General features: G+C 46.4%; 1 protein-coding gene across 1 annotated transcript in view; it reads left to right on the forward strand.

The window, feature by feature from the left end:
* DNAH1 (dynein axonemal heavy chain 1) overlaps positions 1 to 16457 on the forward strand; it is a 3604831-nt gene that overhangs the window by 324600 nt on the left and 3263774 nt on the right. Inside the window, exon 5 of the mRNA XM_069644003.1 lies at positions 7137 to 7293. Coding sequence (XP_069500104.1) covers positions 7137 to 7293 — 157 coding nt within the window. The remainder of the gene's footprint in view (positions 1 to 7136; positions 7294 to 16457) is intronic.

Raw genomic sequence — 16457 nt, forward strand, 5'->3', positions numbered from 1 at the left:
CTCGTGGTCGCTTCCCAGAAGTTAGTATTCAAAACTGGTCAGAAACCCGCTCCGGAAAACTTCCGTAGCAGTAATACTAGAGCGGCACTTATCTCATGAGGCGCGGGGCCAAGGATGGTGTTTTTCCGGCGAGGACGGGCCCCGCGAGGGAGGTTTTGCCGGAGCTCAGCTGACTGCGTCCTGTCCGATGCAATCTCAAGCGCGAACAAGCGTTCGCGGGTTGCGCATACGCGGTAGCTCGCTTGCGCATGCGCGATGCCTTGGGCGTGGGCTTGGGCGTTGCCTGGGCCTTTTGCAGGTCCCGTGTGCCTGGCTTGTTCCTCCAGAGAGTCGGCTGGGCAGCTGGAGCTGTGGTCCTATGCCCGGAGGCTGCTGGGATTTGAAGTCCTGCTACAAGCCTCTTCCTGCTTCTAATTGTCCTGCTTTTACACCAAGCACACCTGCAACCTGGACACAAATGACATCTACTTAATGGCTTACCCACACCTGTTCCAGCAGCAACTTTATGCTTTCCTTTATTAGTGTTTGCCTTTACGACACAAACTGAATTATCTGTATCTGTCTGGGATCTGTGCCAGCAACTCTGATGATGCTTTTGATAAGTAGTTTGATGCTCGTCTGTTTCGGGACAGCACCTCTTCCTTGTTCCCTGAAGACAGGACATAGATTTGTGACTCTGCAATGGGCTGGGCCGCACTCTGTTGGGTGTCTTCTCGCATCCTTTTACTCCCATCAATGTGGCTTTCTGGGATTACCATTAGTGCTGAGTGCAGGGTGGCCATTGAGCAGCTGCCACTCCATGATTGTGGGAGGTGCAGGTATGCCTGGTTGCCACATACCCAATACGCGTCCATCAGGGCCGCTGTCCCTTTTCTTAGATCTGGGATGGTAAGGGTCTTGTTACAGTTCTTGTTTGTCCCCATGGAGGTTTTCCCCTCTCCTTTAAAACACAGTTCATAGTCTATTTCGTTCTGCAGCTTGAAGGGTTTTTCAATGGCTGTTACCCAAGTTAGTTTTGAAATGTGATCCTTCCATATTGGTGTGCACGTTTCTTCTATCCACTGCAATTTCTCTGGTGCCACACCCCTCAGCGCTTCAGCTTTACACATTACTTCTTCGTCCTTCCACTTGTTGTCTGAAAAAAGTGTCCCCTGTATCACAAAAAATGGTTCTTCCAGACATACCACTCCTACCGTCTTTGGGTAACAAGTTTTCTCGTTCTCCAGCATTCTAAAAGTAACTTCATGTGCCTGGAAGGTGTTCTTAATCCTGCACAACGTGAGATGAAGGAGACATTGGGCATCCACAATAGGCAACTCTTTGGGTAACAATACTTTCGGTGTGCCTGAAGCATGGGGAATGAGGGAGAAGACCTAGCAGCTCTCATTTGTTGTTTGTTTAGCTGTTGCACTCATATCCGCATACCATTTATTTGTCTGGTGGGGGTGTCGTGGGTCTTCCAATTTATCTAGTCCTAACCCATAGTACTCATCATACTTCCTCCTCCCCGCTTCCCTTTTTCGTCTGTTATTTTTGTTCCTCATGTACTTTCCAGCTTCATGAGCGATGGACAAAGTGGGCCCCCCTTTCTCCTTCCCGCCCCACTTTACCCAATCATCATATAATATTTCATGTGTTGCTGTCATTCTTTCATTTTCTTCCTTTCTGTTATCTGACAATGTGTTCTTGGCTACGGGGGCAGGCTGGCTGGTGGGGGTGTTATACAACCAGGATATGGCGGAGGGGTTTCGGTCATTTAAACTGCGGGCATTGTAATTAGATAATTTCGGCGGAGACACTGTTATTTTGCATTTCACCCTGTAGCCCTTCATTTTTTGAGGTGACAGCATTGGATAGTGTGGTATAATATCCCCATACAAGTTTAGTTCCATCCCATACCAAAAAATCACCTTCTTTAGTATTTGCATGCGCTGTTGCATTGGTCACATTAGTGCTGTTAATCCCTCCCCCCTCGTTCATCTCGATAGAGATGAATGCTATGAACCAATATGTAACTAGGCCAAACATCATTGTAAAAAACAATGTAATGCACACAAATAATCCACACTCATACGAATATCTGCATCTCTCAGTTAACAACTCTCTATATCTAATAAATCTATCCGTTGCAGGCTGCCCGTTAGATGCCATGGTAGCTCCTGTTTGAAATATAAAAGTGCATTAAGTGCATGAATGTAAACATTTTGTTGGCACTACCAGTGCCAGTACATATTGAAAGGGAATGGAAGTGGGTAGGGTTGGTGGGATGGGGATACACAGAGAAGGGAGTAGACACTTCATAATTTTATCACATCATTAATTACATATAAGTTCACTAGAGAAATTTTTTTTTTTTTTTTGGTAATATCTTTAAAATGCAAGCATTCATGTCAGCCACTTTCTCATTCAGGTGCATTTCTGCCACACACACACAAGTTCATAATCAGACATTCTCCTCATTTGCATTGTTTGCTGTTGTCTGTGCCTCCTCATCCACCTCTTCCTGCACATTATTATATGCCTTTCGTACATCTTTCAGATGTATCCAATACTTCAGGCCCTTTACTTTTACAGCTGTAGGCGTGGAAAACACTACTTCGTATGGGCCATGGAACCGTGGTGCGTTCCACCGGCGCACAAAACTCCTGACATAAATGAATTCACCGGGCATCAGCTGTAGCTGCGTTTCAAGTTCCGTACTAGACCGTGTTGTGTTTCCCTCCTCTCTCGTGAAAGGTGGTGAGAGCTGCTTTGATATTGCGCGCGCTGCCCTTGTCAATTTTTTCAAATAGTCTGTGAACTCGTCTCCTAAGATCGCAGCGCTTTTGTGTGCATCTGAGTGTTCACGCAGTGGCGAGTGTGCTGTGTGCATTCGTCTCCCAGTCACTATTTCGTGCGGGGACAAATGGTGGTCCTTGCTTGGCTGATTTCTCAGCTCAAACAGCGCAAGGGGTAGACAGTAAATCCAGTTCTTTTTTTTAATGAAAAGCATAGTTTCGATAACCTTCCTTTTAACAGGCCGTTCATCTTCTCCACTGCGCCATTACTTTGAGGATGATAAATCGAACACAATTTATGCTTTATTCCCAACAGTGTTTTTACTTCCTTGAAGAGCTCATTTACAAAGTGAGTGCCGTTGTCTGAGCGAATCACGTCACAAATTCCCCAGCGCGGAAAGACTTCCCTCACTAGGAACTTCGAACAGCGCTTTTAGCATCAGGTCGTGCACATGGGCCTGCTTCTACCCACCTTGAAAATGGGCATACAACCACAATCATGTAACGTGCACCATTACACCTTTCTCCCATGTCCGCGTAATCGATATGTAACTCTCTGCATGGCCCAATCGGTTTTGGAATTGTTCCCCTGAGCGTATGCAATGTCATTCCTGAATTGTATATCTGACATGTTGTGCACTCCAGTGTCAATCGAGATAAGTGCTCCTGAAGGCAGGGCACAAACCACTCCTCCTGTATCTCTGCTGCAATGTGTTGTTTCGTGTTGTGTGCTGGGAAGTGTAGTTGTTGGAACGCTATTTCCAATAACTTTACTGGCCTTACCACTTTTCCTGAGTTATTTTGTCGCCACAGTAAGTCTGTTGCTGATTGGCTGCATCCTCGTTTCACCCACATCACCTTTTCATCTGCACTTGCTCCTTCCTGTAACTCTAGTATTTGTGATATCGGCATTGCATTGTACCCTTCTGGAAGCTCCTCATTTGTCTTGTGCTGTAACATGTACTCACCTGCTTCATATTTTTGAAAGTAAGAGGCTTCTTTGGCCGCCGCGTCCGCTGCCGCGTTTCCTAAAGACACAACGTCTGTGTTTGACGTGTGGGCTTGGCATTTCACTATTGCTACCACTGTGGGGTCTCGTAGGGCTTCAATTAACTCTTTCAGTAAGTCTGCATGTTGCACGGGAGTCCCATCTGCTCGTCGAAACCCCCTCCGCCCCCATCTGGCCAGACCTCCATGTACTGTTGTCGTCATATAAGCTGAATCTGTGTAAATTGTTACCGCGCACCCTTTAGCTGCATGTAGTGCTTCTATTAGGGCAATCAGTTCTGCTGCTTGTGCTGAGTAATGTGATGGAAGGCGATACTGCACTAGTGTCTCATACTCACCGTCTTCTAATCTCACCACTGCCATACCCACATGTTTCTCTCCCGTGTCCACGTCAATTGATGCTGACCCGTCAACAAAGTACACTTACCCCTCGCTCAGAGCATTCTCGCATACCACTGTGTCCTCCCCTCTTTCTCCTGTGTATGTTGCACAATCGTGTTGCTGCATGTCCTCTAGTGTGCACGCTTCCGTAATGAACGTTGCTGGATTCACTGTCCTGCACCGCACCACATGGATGTTGGCGCTGGACAATATTATTTCATAGGCGGTTGCCCGCTGTGTTGTCAGTGTGCTTTTTGACCTTTCCAGTATTGCAAATAATGAATGCTCCACAAACAACGTCACAGGACATCCCATCACTATTGTGGCACTTTTCTCAATTGCGAACGCGGCTGCAGCGAGTGATTGCTCGCACGCGAAATGTTCTTGCATCACAGCATCCAAAGTGCCACTATAGTAAGCCAAAGGTTTGTCCTAGTGACGTCTTCTGTGTCAGTACAGCTGTCATGAGTGTCCCCTTGCAGTGTGAGAACAGGTAAAACTTGCGTCCATAATCAGGATTTGCGAGCACTGGAGCGCTTGAAATCAACTGTTTTAATGATTTGAAGGAGGCACTCATTTCTTCTGACCATTCTATTTTCTTGTTCTCCTGTTGGGCCTCCTTCAGTGCTTGCAGTAAGGGTCTGGTGTATGCTGCATAATCTAATATCCATGCTCGGCAATAGTTGCACATTCCCAGGAATTTCTGCATTTCCTTCACTGTTGTTGGTTCTCCTACTGATCTTATTGCTTCTACCCTGTCGGGGATTATTCTTTTTCCATCTTTTGATATAAGCTGTCCCAAGTATAGAAATTCTGTCAGACAGTATTGTAGCTTTTCCTTGTCTACTTTTTACCCCTTATTGGCCAACAGGGTCAGGAGTGTTATTGAATCCTTTCTGCATGCTTCTTCGTCCTGTGCACAGACGAGTAAATCGTCTACGTACTGAATAATTGTGCTCTCTACTGATAAGTTTCCTAAGTCTTCATGGAGTATGCGGTTGAATATGCTCGGGCTCTCACAGTATCCCTGTGGTAATCTGCAATGTTCATATCTCTTCCCCCCTAGTGTAAATGCTGTCAGGTATCTGCTCTCTTCAGCCAGGGGGATGGAGAAAAATGTGTTTTTCAAATCGACCACCGTGAAATGTGATGCCGTTTTTGGGATGCTGCATAATATTGATGCAGGGTTCGGGACCAAAGGGAACTCTTTCTGTATTACATCATTTAGGGGGCGTAAGTCCTGTATCATCCTCCAAGACCCTTCCTTGCATATACTCACAAAGGCATCTTCCTCGTGTGCTGCCGATTTGAGGTGAAAGCATCATAAACATTCAAATAACACACAATACTAATTGAGTCATTTCAAAGCTCACATCTTAACATTGCTAATTCCTCTTGAATATAGCCAGTTCGAGCACATTACTTGTACACTATGTTTTAACAACTACAACATTGTGTTATATGCATATACATTTGCAGTAAGTGAGGTAGTAGTGAGGTTGGTGGATCACACAGGAAATGACTTGCCACCGTACATGACAGTAGTGGCACATAAGGGGCTTGGACTTGTACACATGGAGGGTGCATTCTCGCGTGTCCTTCTCATGAGCCCTCAGTATGGTTGCATTTGTCTTTCCTTGCACTCTAGTCTTTCCTTGCACTCTAGCAGCATTAGTTCGGTTAAGGCGTGGGACCGTGGGGTGTAAGCTTTTCAATGATGCCCATAACAAATAGCCCCCCGGGATGCTTTTATTATTTACATGCAACTGCAGTGGTGGGGGTGCTTCACTGCTTATGCCATGTGAACATGTATTCTGCCATATCTGTACGTTTTACAAATTTTCTAATCAAAAAGGGGTCTGTGGAGAAAATGCGCGTATTGCAAGTAGTTTTGGCATTAGTATTTGGGAACGTTTGCTTCTGTCCGAGGGCCATTTTACAGATCTCTTTTTCACCCAGGCTTCGCTGGCCGGGTCAAGCTGGGAGCAGTGATACACTGCGGAAGGTGAAATGTTACAGTGTTGGTATCTTACACTAGCTCATGTCCGTCTTGTTCGTGGGAACGGGCTCACAGCGGATCTGCCAGGGAGCTGCGGCCACAGGGATAATTGAAACTCTCCAGAGGTGGGGGCCGTGCTACAGTGTGCAGAGCTCACACCATCTTTATTAGACAAAATGGTTTCTGAGGCCTAGCTAAATTCAATACGTTTGGGCAATGTCTTCAGCAGGTGAGCCATCCACCACCTGGGCCCTGGTGGTAAGGAGGGGACGCCCGATGAGCCATTGCCCTCACCTGGGGAGGGGATGTAGGCAAGGGGGGTCTTTTGGACCAATCCTCCCCTACATTTGCCAAGACACGAGTCAAAAAGACTAGGCAGCAAATATGTTCCCAGTCATAGAATGGTCACATGCACCATAGCGAGACATTAATGAAAGCTTAGGTTTCTGCTTGGGCTATGTGAATAGCATATGCTAAGAAAGGCTTGGTGCTTTGCAATGTGGAGTAACATTTACGCTGAAATGGCCTTTATTCTTCACAGATCATAGTCAGTTTTCCACCCCTCTACAATTCTACCGTACTTGGGGCTGTAGCGTGTCCTTCTGCAAATAGTGATGCCAAAAACACACTTTGTGCAGTGGGGATCCTGCTAAACTCTGTAACAAACAGAGTCTGTCCCTGGGGACAGGTTGATAGCCTCAAAACGATGTTGCTTCATACAGTGAATTGTGAAATGTTCTTCAATGCACATTATAGGCAACATATACTGTTATTGGTTATGGAGTAAAATGGGGCTGTTGCCACACGTGGGTAAAATAGATTGTGTGCTGTATTATTTCAATGGAGAAAATAGTGTAATGACAGTAAAGTTCCAATATAGTGCCAGATTGTATTTATCATTTACACAATTTTACAGAATTTAAACCTGTACACAATGAGTTTTAATATTCATTCTTTGGTTCCCCATGCAGACGGAGACGTCAATATCAGAGTCTGGATATCATCCAGCTCTTAGTCAATGAAGGAATAGATTCGAATCAACTAATGCCACGACATCCCGACCCAGACAATGCACCAACCATTGACACCAAGAAAGGGCCACCTTTGGACATCTATCTGCCTCTAGAGGTAAGGTTGAAAGGCATCTTCGTCAACATATTTCCTTTTGAAGTACGACTAATACATGCAATGTCTGTAACGGGGCTCAAATGACCAGATTAACACAAATGTTACTTTAAGTGATTTATTTGAGAAACTGAACAGTTAGTAGCTCATGTTCCATTCATTCATAATTTGGCAGTTGGGACCCGTTGCGTGCTGTGATGAATCCAGTGGAGTCATCACTGTTTCCCCGGCGGTGACCTCCTCCCATGTGGATATAGGACGGGAGCCGCAACCTGATCCTGACCACAGTGGCGGTTATATGAGGGAGGATCACGTGGGAGGATACAACTACCGGGGAGATATGGTGACTTCACTGAAGACTCAGTATTCCCCCCCTTTCCCATGAAGTAGACCATCAGACACCCAAAACCTTAATGGTCTGTTGTCAGTTAACGGATCCCCCCATAGAGAAAGTCAAGAAACCTTTTCTCTAAACTACTTTGGTCATAACTCCACCTTTCACCCAAATACCCACAATCCATACTTAACACCCTTATATAAAAGCTCAGAGAAATACGATTTAAGAGTTAATTTACACATACCACCTTTTGTTTCCAATATGCCACTATGTGGAATCCCTGAGGAGATCAATGTCCAATGATTACTATGGACTATGAATCCCATAATCACTTGGGTACTGAGACGAGGAGGATGAAGAGATGTATGCAGAATGACAGGAGCCTGAACTACAACACGCAGACTAGTGGTTGCTCCAAACATCCAGTACGCAGGCTATTTAAAAATGGCTACCAGACTAATGTAGAGGGCACTGCAGGAGAGGACGCTACACTCCCGGTTTGGGACCGCAAGCGAGAAGCACACAAAGGCTTGATGGAACTGAGAAAGCCACCGGAACAGAATAGAAGACGCGGGACAGCAAAGGGGCTCACAGCGACACGAGAGGGAAAGCCGGTGTGACATTGCAGGATGCTGGAGGAGCATCTGCATTCACCACAGTGGGAAGCGGGTGAAGGAGTAGTCCAGCAGAGCCGTGATCACGATCGTAAATGTTGGAAAAGACAGGTGAGCGTGCAGTAGCTGGGGACCCTGAGGCATTCCGACAAGCGCCACAAGACAAGTTGTTTGCTGATGTAGAAAATGCCCAAAGGCTGTTTGAATGTTGCAAAGATGAAATACAAAGTTCATGCCCAATAAGAAGAATGTTTGAATGCAGGCAAGGGAAAGTGCAAAAGCAAACCCCAATCCAATACAGATGCATAAGATGCCAGTGTGGGGGAGCAGTTTGAACAATTGCTAACAAAGATAGATATACTAAGTATTGACTGTATTTGTGATTATGATACAATCAAATAACTGAGAAACACTTAAGAAGTCCTGGTAGGTGGGTATACATGGCAGCTGAAGTTGTATAGAGATTCCTGACAGGGGACTATACCATGCAATCTATAAGGCTATAAGTAGTCAACAGAAAGACTGTGCCAGAACTTTATTGCTTAAACCAGAACTTTGTGGACTTGGAGAAGGTCCAAAGGAACTGCGATTTAAAGATGCACTTTTTGCCATACTGTTTAAAGAATCCAGGGGAAAGGAACCACCCTCTGGATCCAAGGGTCTTTTTCTTGGAGAACATTTTCGTTGGAGTTATTCTGATAATTTTGATTTGGAACACTTTTGCTACAAGACATTTCCTTGCACCTTTTGTTTTGTTTGTAGTGTGAGGGCCAGGATAGGACGTTTTGGAAACAAGGACGACTTATCATTGTTGGGTAAGATTTTCATAGCAATGATACATCTTTGTGGCCTGTGCCAACCCCAGAACTTTTAGATTTGCGGTGGAATATTTTTCCTTATACCTCTGTGAGTGGGAACCTTTTCCTCACATAATCTTTTACTCATTTAATGGGGGTCATTTTTAAGACCCTCCATAGTGTCTTTTAAAAGCTATCCTCTTTGACAACTTTTTGCTAATAAGTGCCTATTGTTGCTGGGTAGCCCTAGGGACTCCCCTTTTAACTTTATCTGGCTAACCTTGTGAGAACTAGAGTTCTCACAAGGGTAGAAAGGTTCTTTGGATCCCATTTACATTGTATTAAGTGAGACCAGCACACCCCACCTTATGTGGAGTGCTGGGGAGATACTGAGTATTCCCTTTCTCATTTTAAATGTAACATGTATGTTACAAGGATAAAATTACCTTTAATGGCTGGTGGCATTGAACCTTTTTATTAGTTCGGTGCACCTTTCCCGCTTGTTGTGTGCACAGCCCCGTTAAAGGCACCATGGGTGCTCATTTTACCAAAAAGGCCCCTGTCTTGTTTTTTTGCCATTTTAGTGTTCCCTGATCTTTCTTGTTCCTTCCCCTGACATCCAGGGCAGGGCATTCCTTTGTGTGATTTTTATCTTCAGCAGGAGTCCTGTGGACTCCACACCCAGGCTTCATAGTGTCTGCAGAGGCAGGAAGCGAGGGAGGAGTCCTAAACTCTGCAGCCCTTTGTCTTCCAGCCTGAGTGTGAGATTCCAGTTCAAACTGGAAGGCTGGCTGTCCTGAAAGGATTGCCAACACCCCAAGTTTGAATGTTGCAAAGCTATTTGATTGGCTGGGTCCCTGCATAAATGTCTGAACCTCAAAGCTGAAGAGGTCACTGGAACCAAAAACAAAGAGAAAGATGAAGAGTTCGCAGCTGAAACGATTTCCAGCGACAGTAGAGCCTGCTGTGTAACCGGAGCCTGCTGTAGCCCTTCCTTCCAATCGACCTGGGGACTTCGGAAATGACGACACCCACCCAGAGCCTGGTGAGACCCACTAGACTCAAGAAGACCTGCAGTTCGGCCATGCCACGCCATGCTGCAACCTTGCAGGGCTGCAATGCCCCAATACCCTGGGACCGGGGCACGGTCTTCCGAATTCCGAATCGCGCAGAAAACCATGAGGGCATCCTGCTGGATCTCCAGAAGCACGACTCCAGTCTGAAAAATCCCCTCACCAGAGCGCTGGACCTTTCAAACAACGAGAATCCGACAGGCGATATTCTGTCTTCTTCTGTGCTCCTGAAAAGGCTCCAAATCCAAGGAGCTGCAGATCTTGAAATACTCCTGCTGCAAAATCTTCTTCTGTGCTAAGGTACTGTGCTGGCTTGGGTATTTACTTACCTTAAGTCTCTTGTGATTCCTGTGTAGCTGTGGGGTGTTTACTGTGATTGGGAGGCCTCTCGTCCAGTTCACCCAGGCCCACTGCTGGAATCCTCCTAGGGTGTCTTCTGTGAAGCCCTTGGACCCTCAACAAACTCTAAAGTAAAATACTCACCTGTTTGAACAGTCTTCCTTAGGAACTCTGACTTTTGCTACTTAAGAACCTATCCTGAGACTGCATGTTGGACACTAGACCCTAGTGACATCCCTTCTGCCACTGAGAACACTCATGCTGCAAGAATAAGGCAAAGACATTTAAAGGAGTGGGCCTTTTGCCTAGAAAAGAGAGTAAGTGTTTAAAAGTGACTTACTTGTGAAAGAGTTGGTTGATAACTGTAACTCTGAGAGTTGAGTGGAAGGAGGGGGGCTTTTGTACCCCCCCCCTTCCTACACTTCCTGGGTAGGCCCAGGTGTGGCTGCTCTGGGTTCAGGGCCCCGGCCCCGGAGCACTCGTGCAGGGATAGGAACTGTGATCCCCTTGAGACAGTGAAAGACCAGAGTTGAACGAGACTCCATTTTGTAAGCTACCGACTCCCTTTTGTAATGGCAAGATAGTTGTGAAGTTCCAATGCAGGCCTGCAGCTCTCCCAGCCAGGCGCGCACAGCAAGCAAGCTACTCCCCCCTACCTCCTCCCTTTTGCCGTCTCTGCAGTTCGGTTCTCATGAGAGACTAGCTGCGAGAATGCAACAAACTTTACACTGTATCTTCTGTCTTCCATCTCACTTCATTGACCCAGATACAGCCCTGAGCAGAGGCCAGTGCAAAAGCCACCCGTCTCTATAAACCTGCCCCCACACCCAACAGACCCTGGCCATAAAGAACATCGTCCCCATATTCCTTAGGACAGGGTCGACAGTTAGAAGTGACCCTCGAGTCTGTTTGATTGTTCACGTCTTAATTATTATTATTTTTTTTAAACTTTATTTTTGAGATTTTCATACCAATGGCATACAATTGCACCAACATGGTGCACCGTCTAAACAACAAAAGGAGGGAAAGGAGAAGAAGAAGAAAGGGAAGAGAAGAAGGAGACGTTACCCACTCACAAGTTCGCCCACAGAGCCGCTCCCCCCCCCTCTCGTGTCCACAACAACAAATCTCAATACATTCTTTGCTCAATGCCGACTAGATTGAGGTCAGCAGTATGTAGTCGCTCTCAGTCTCAAAGCCCTATTTCAAGTTCAGGTGTTTTCAGAATCAGATGATTCAGTTCTATTTAGTAGATATGCAATATACGGCCCCCAGATGTCAGGGGGCGAGCATGTAATGGTAAGGTTCTTATAAATTCACTCTCTACATCTTGGCAGTATGTAATGTCTTTCCTCCAGTCTTCAATTTTTGGTAGTGGGCCAAGGCTCCATGCCATGGCGATTCGTCTATGGGCCAACACCAGCAGAAGGGCCGCTAGTTCACGGGACGTGGGTTGCAGGTGTTTAGTGAGGCCTAGGAGGGCCGCCAATGGTAGCGGAGTCACTTGTTCACCTATGATATCAGCAGTTATTTGTAAAACTGAGACCCAGAAACGCTGAATTCCCAGACAGACCCAAGCTAGGTGAAAAAAGTCTGGGTGTGCCGCCGAACAACGTCCTCATTGGGCCGAAGCTTTGGGGTGATGCTGGTGCTTCTTAACAGGGGTATAGTATGTTTGATGCAGAAAGTTGAAGTGTATTAGTTTATAGCGGGTATTTACTGCAACTTTTTGGGTTTGGCGAAGGATATAGGACCAGTCTTCTGCATTTATTGACTCCTGAATGGCAGATTCCCACCTTCGCTGTGTTTTAGTATAAGGTAACCCGGTGTCTGCCACTAGGGATTTGTAAAGCAGCAAGACCAACCTACCCTCCCCCTGCGCCTGGATGGTGTTGTGTAACAGATCCCATGCAGGGGGTTGTTTAGGAAAGGAGGGGAACATTTTGTGTAGGGTGTGGCGTAGTCTAAAGTAAAGGAAGGTGTCTAGGGAGGTCTTTGGCCATTTGTGGAGTTACGAAGGTGCCTTCCGGGAAGAGGTCTCAGAAGGAGTGGATATTGACCTTATCAGCCCATGCTAAGAATACTTTTTCATTCGTGAGTGGGATGCCCGGGATAAATCTGATTGGCAATAGAGGGGAACATCGTATGGTCACGCCATATTTAACAGCCATCTTTTTCCAGATTGTGTATATGGACAGGACCGTGTTTAGCGTGTTGTGCGGGACTGTGATTTGACTTATAATAACGGCACTGAGCAAGTCAGGTGAGGCTAGGGTTCGTTCCACCTGTGCATGTGGGCGAACGAAATGGGACATGTACCAGTAGCTCAGGAAATGCTCCTGGGCCACCCAAAAGTATTTTTCTACATCTGGGAGTGCTAGACCACCTTTTGACGTTGGAAGCACTAAAGTGCTATATGCAACGTGCGCAGGTTTACCTGGCCATAGTAGTTCCAGGACTGCAGACTTGACTTTCTGGAAAAAGGATTTAGGGAGGAGTAGCAGAATATTTGTGAACAAATACAGACGCTTAGGAAGGATGACCATCTTCGTCAAGGAGGTCCTGCCCCAAAGCAGTAGCGGAAGCGTGGTCCACCTATGTATTTGGTCCTGGATGGAGTTCAACGTGGGGACATAGTTATCTTTATATATCTCGTGGTGATTACGTGACATATAAATACTCAGGTAGCGCACCTTCGAGTTCTCCCATTTAAAACCGTGATCGTCTACAAATTCCGTCGTATTGGGGGGTCAAGGGAAATATTACAGATTTGGAGTGGTTAATTTTTAGACCAGACATTTGCCCAAACCTTATCACTTCGCGCATTACAGGGTTGAGGTTCTCTTGAGGGTCGCCGACAAACAGTATGACGTCGTCAGCGTAAAGGGAGACTATCAGTTTGTGGGGACCTAGCTTGAGACCCCTATGTATTTGGAATTCTCGTAGTCCCGAAGCCAATGGTTCCGTAATAAGGGCAAAGATCAGGGCAGAAAGTGGACATCCCTGTCTCGTTCCACGCTCTAATGATATGCTCGAGGACCTAGTGTTTCCCAGAGTGACATACGATCGTGGGTCGTTATACAACAGAGGCACTAACTTAATGAAGAAGTTGCCAAAACCCATCTGTCTCAGCGTTGCTAGCATGAATGGCCATTCCACTGAGTCAAACGCCTTCTCGGTGTCGAGAAGCACTGCTATTGCCTGCTGTGTTGGGTGTAGGACCTCGATAATGCCAAACAGCCGTCTGATGCCATAGGTAGTGCTGCGACCCGGGATGAATCCGGCTTGATCTCCAATTACAAGAGCCAGTGTAAGAGGGAGGAACCATGATGCAAGAATTTTTGCAAGGATTTTATTGTCCAGGTTGATCAGAGAGATTGGCCTGTACGACGCACAGTCATCTGCGGGTTTGCCGGCTTTGTGCATCACCATTATATTGGCCTCACGTAGTTGAGGGGAAGGCTTCCACGTTCAATAGATTACTCATAGACGCGGAGCAAGAGGGGGGCCAGGAGAGCCGCATGGCCCTTGTAAAACTCTCGGGTGAGTCTGTCTGGTCCCGGTGCTTTGGAGCTCGGAAGGGATTTTATAGCGTCCAGAATTTCTTCCGCAGTTATTGGTGCGTTCAATGGTTCTCCCAAGACAGCCTCCACCCAGTACAGCTCGGTGTCGTCGAGATACTCCTGTAGAGAATTAGGATCTGGGTTACCCCCTGGAGCTGTACAGGTTCTGATAGAAGTCACGGAACGTGTTGGCGATGTCCTTTTCCAAGTATACCAGCTGCCCTTGTGTGTCTTCAATGCATTCCACGCGGGTTGGGGTTTTTTCTATTGATGGTAGCTGGGCAAGCAGTGCGCCTGGCTTCTGACCCTCTCCGTATTGTCGGATCTGATGATTGCGGCCAAGGAATTTTAGTTCCCTTTCGGCTGTTTCTCTGAACTTCAGGAGCTCTTCTTTTAACTCTGCCTGGATTTGAGAGCTTGGTGCTGTGGAGGCTCTCAGCTCTAGTGCCTTTAAGCGTTGTTCACAGTTAGAGAGTTCTTTACAGATCAACTTTAATATGCCGTTTTCTTTAGCTAGGCATATGCCTCGTACGAAGCACTTTAGTGCTTCCCAAACGGTGCTGGTCGAATCGACAGAGTCTTGGTTTATCTCAATGAAGGCTGTTATTTCTTGGCGCAGTTCATCTGCGAAGACTGCATCCGAAAGTGAGCTTGGCTTCAATCTCCAGTTTAGTCCGGGAACTGTAGTGCCTGCTAGGGCGACGTGAAGCGTGACCATCGAGTGGTCGGAGAATGTGCGTGGTAAAATTTGACTCATTCCCCAGGAGAATGGACAGTGGGTGGATGCCATGATGTCATCTATCCGGGAGCTGGTGTTGTGGGCGGGCGAGTAAAATGTGAAGTCTCTCGCATCACGGTTGTACTGTCCATGTGTCAGATGGACCAAACGCTTGGCATATCTCTCGGACTTGAGTGCTGGCTCTGGACGGGTTCCCTGTTGTATTGTGAGATTTATCGAGTTTGGGGTCAATTGGCGTGTAAAGGTCAGCTCCCCATATAATGGTTTCTGCGTTGATCTTTCCCAGCTAAGACATCAGCCAGTTGAAGTTGTCGGGTCCATCAGTGTTTGGAGCGTAAGAGTTTACAATCACCACTTCCTTCCCTGCGATTATCCCTCTCACTAGCAGGGCTCTACCCTCAGAGTCTTTCTGTGAGTCAATTAGACTAAAGTTCGTCCTTCTGTCAATTAAGATGGCAACCCCTCTGGCATAGGACGAGTATGATGAGAAGTACCTATGGCACCCCCAGGATTTGGCCCACTGAAGTTCCGACATTGGCAGGAGATGGGTTTCTTGGAGTATGACGATGTTGATTTTATGTCTACGGAGATACTGGAAGATTCTCCTATTTTTTGCTGGTTGATTGCCGCCACGAATGTTCCAGGTGGCGATTTTAAATGTTGTCGTTGCCATCGAGGAGGCCAGGTAGGTTCTTACTCATCAGGATGTGAGGGTGAGACTGGTATCTTGATCCATTGAAGTGTCTGAAGGGCTTGACTTCCGAGCAATCAGCGATGTGTGGCATGATTGTTGTGGAATGAGAGTGGGGAGGGGGAATAAGGCGGTCGTGCAGAACTCGGTTCCATCCCTTGTGTGGGCAACCCCCAACTGGCCCACGTTAACCCCCCCCCTTAGGAACAGAGCTGTAAACATTGCTGCAATAGGGGCGCTAGTAGCCCACCAAGAGGGTACCAGGCCCCCTTTGACAGCAGGATTTTGTTCCTGTGGTGGTTGGCATGGATGAGAACGGAGGTGTGTCGATATCCCCCGTCGTTTGATTTTTACAAAATGTTGATATGCAACATAGAAAAACACACTCTGTAAAATAAATATCATAGATGTAGACAGAGAAGAAGCGAAAAGATACAAGAAGATAACAGGAAGAAAAGTTGAAACCAGCAAACTAGGTACTTAACCACAGAAACTTAATGTCCAAACAGCACAGAGAATCAGTGTTCATTAAGTTAAACTTGACTAGTTTGTGAGTTCTGGTTTAGGCTCAGGGCTGCTTCTAAAATATTTACTGTCGCTATCGACCACTTAGTTCTGTCTCCTGCAATCGGACGGCACCACCATGTGTTTTCCTCTCGGAGTGTTACATCGTAAATCAAAGGGAGCAGGTAGGCTTCTCGCAAGAACTCAGTTCTGGTGCAAGTCAGGAGTAAATGTCTCAAAGTTTCCACTGTTTCTGGATCCGAACAAAATCTGCAAGATTGAGCATCGGTTTTCGTGCGTATTGCTATAATTTCCTGCGTTGGTAGTTGATTGAGTCTTATTTTCATAAAGGTTTTCAGCATTTTTTTGGTTGGGAAATTTTATGCAGTAGCTCATGGGTTGGTTAAGTTTATTTGTTGTTGCTGGTAAATGAGCCAGGAGCTTGTTTCCTATTGTTTTTTCACCAGTTTGGATCCAATCGGCTTGTGCTATTTTTGCCTTGATTCTGTT

This window comes from Ambystoma mexicanum, chromosome 2p (assembly GCF_040938575.1).
Source record: "Ambystoma mexicanum isolate Mex_15411 chromosome 2p, UKY_AmexF1_1, whole genome shotgun sequence".
NCBI lineage: Eukaryota > Metazoa > Chordata > Amphibia > Caudata > Ambystomatidae > Ambystoma > Ambystoma mexicanum.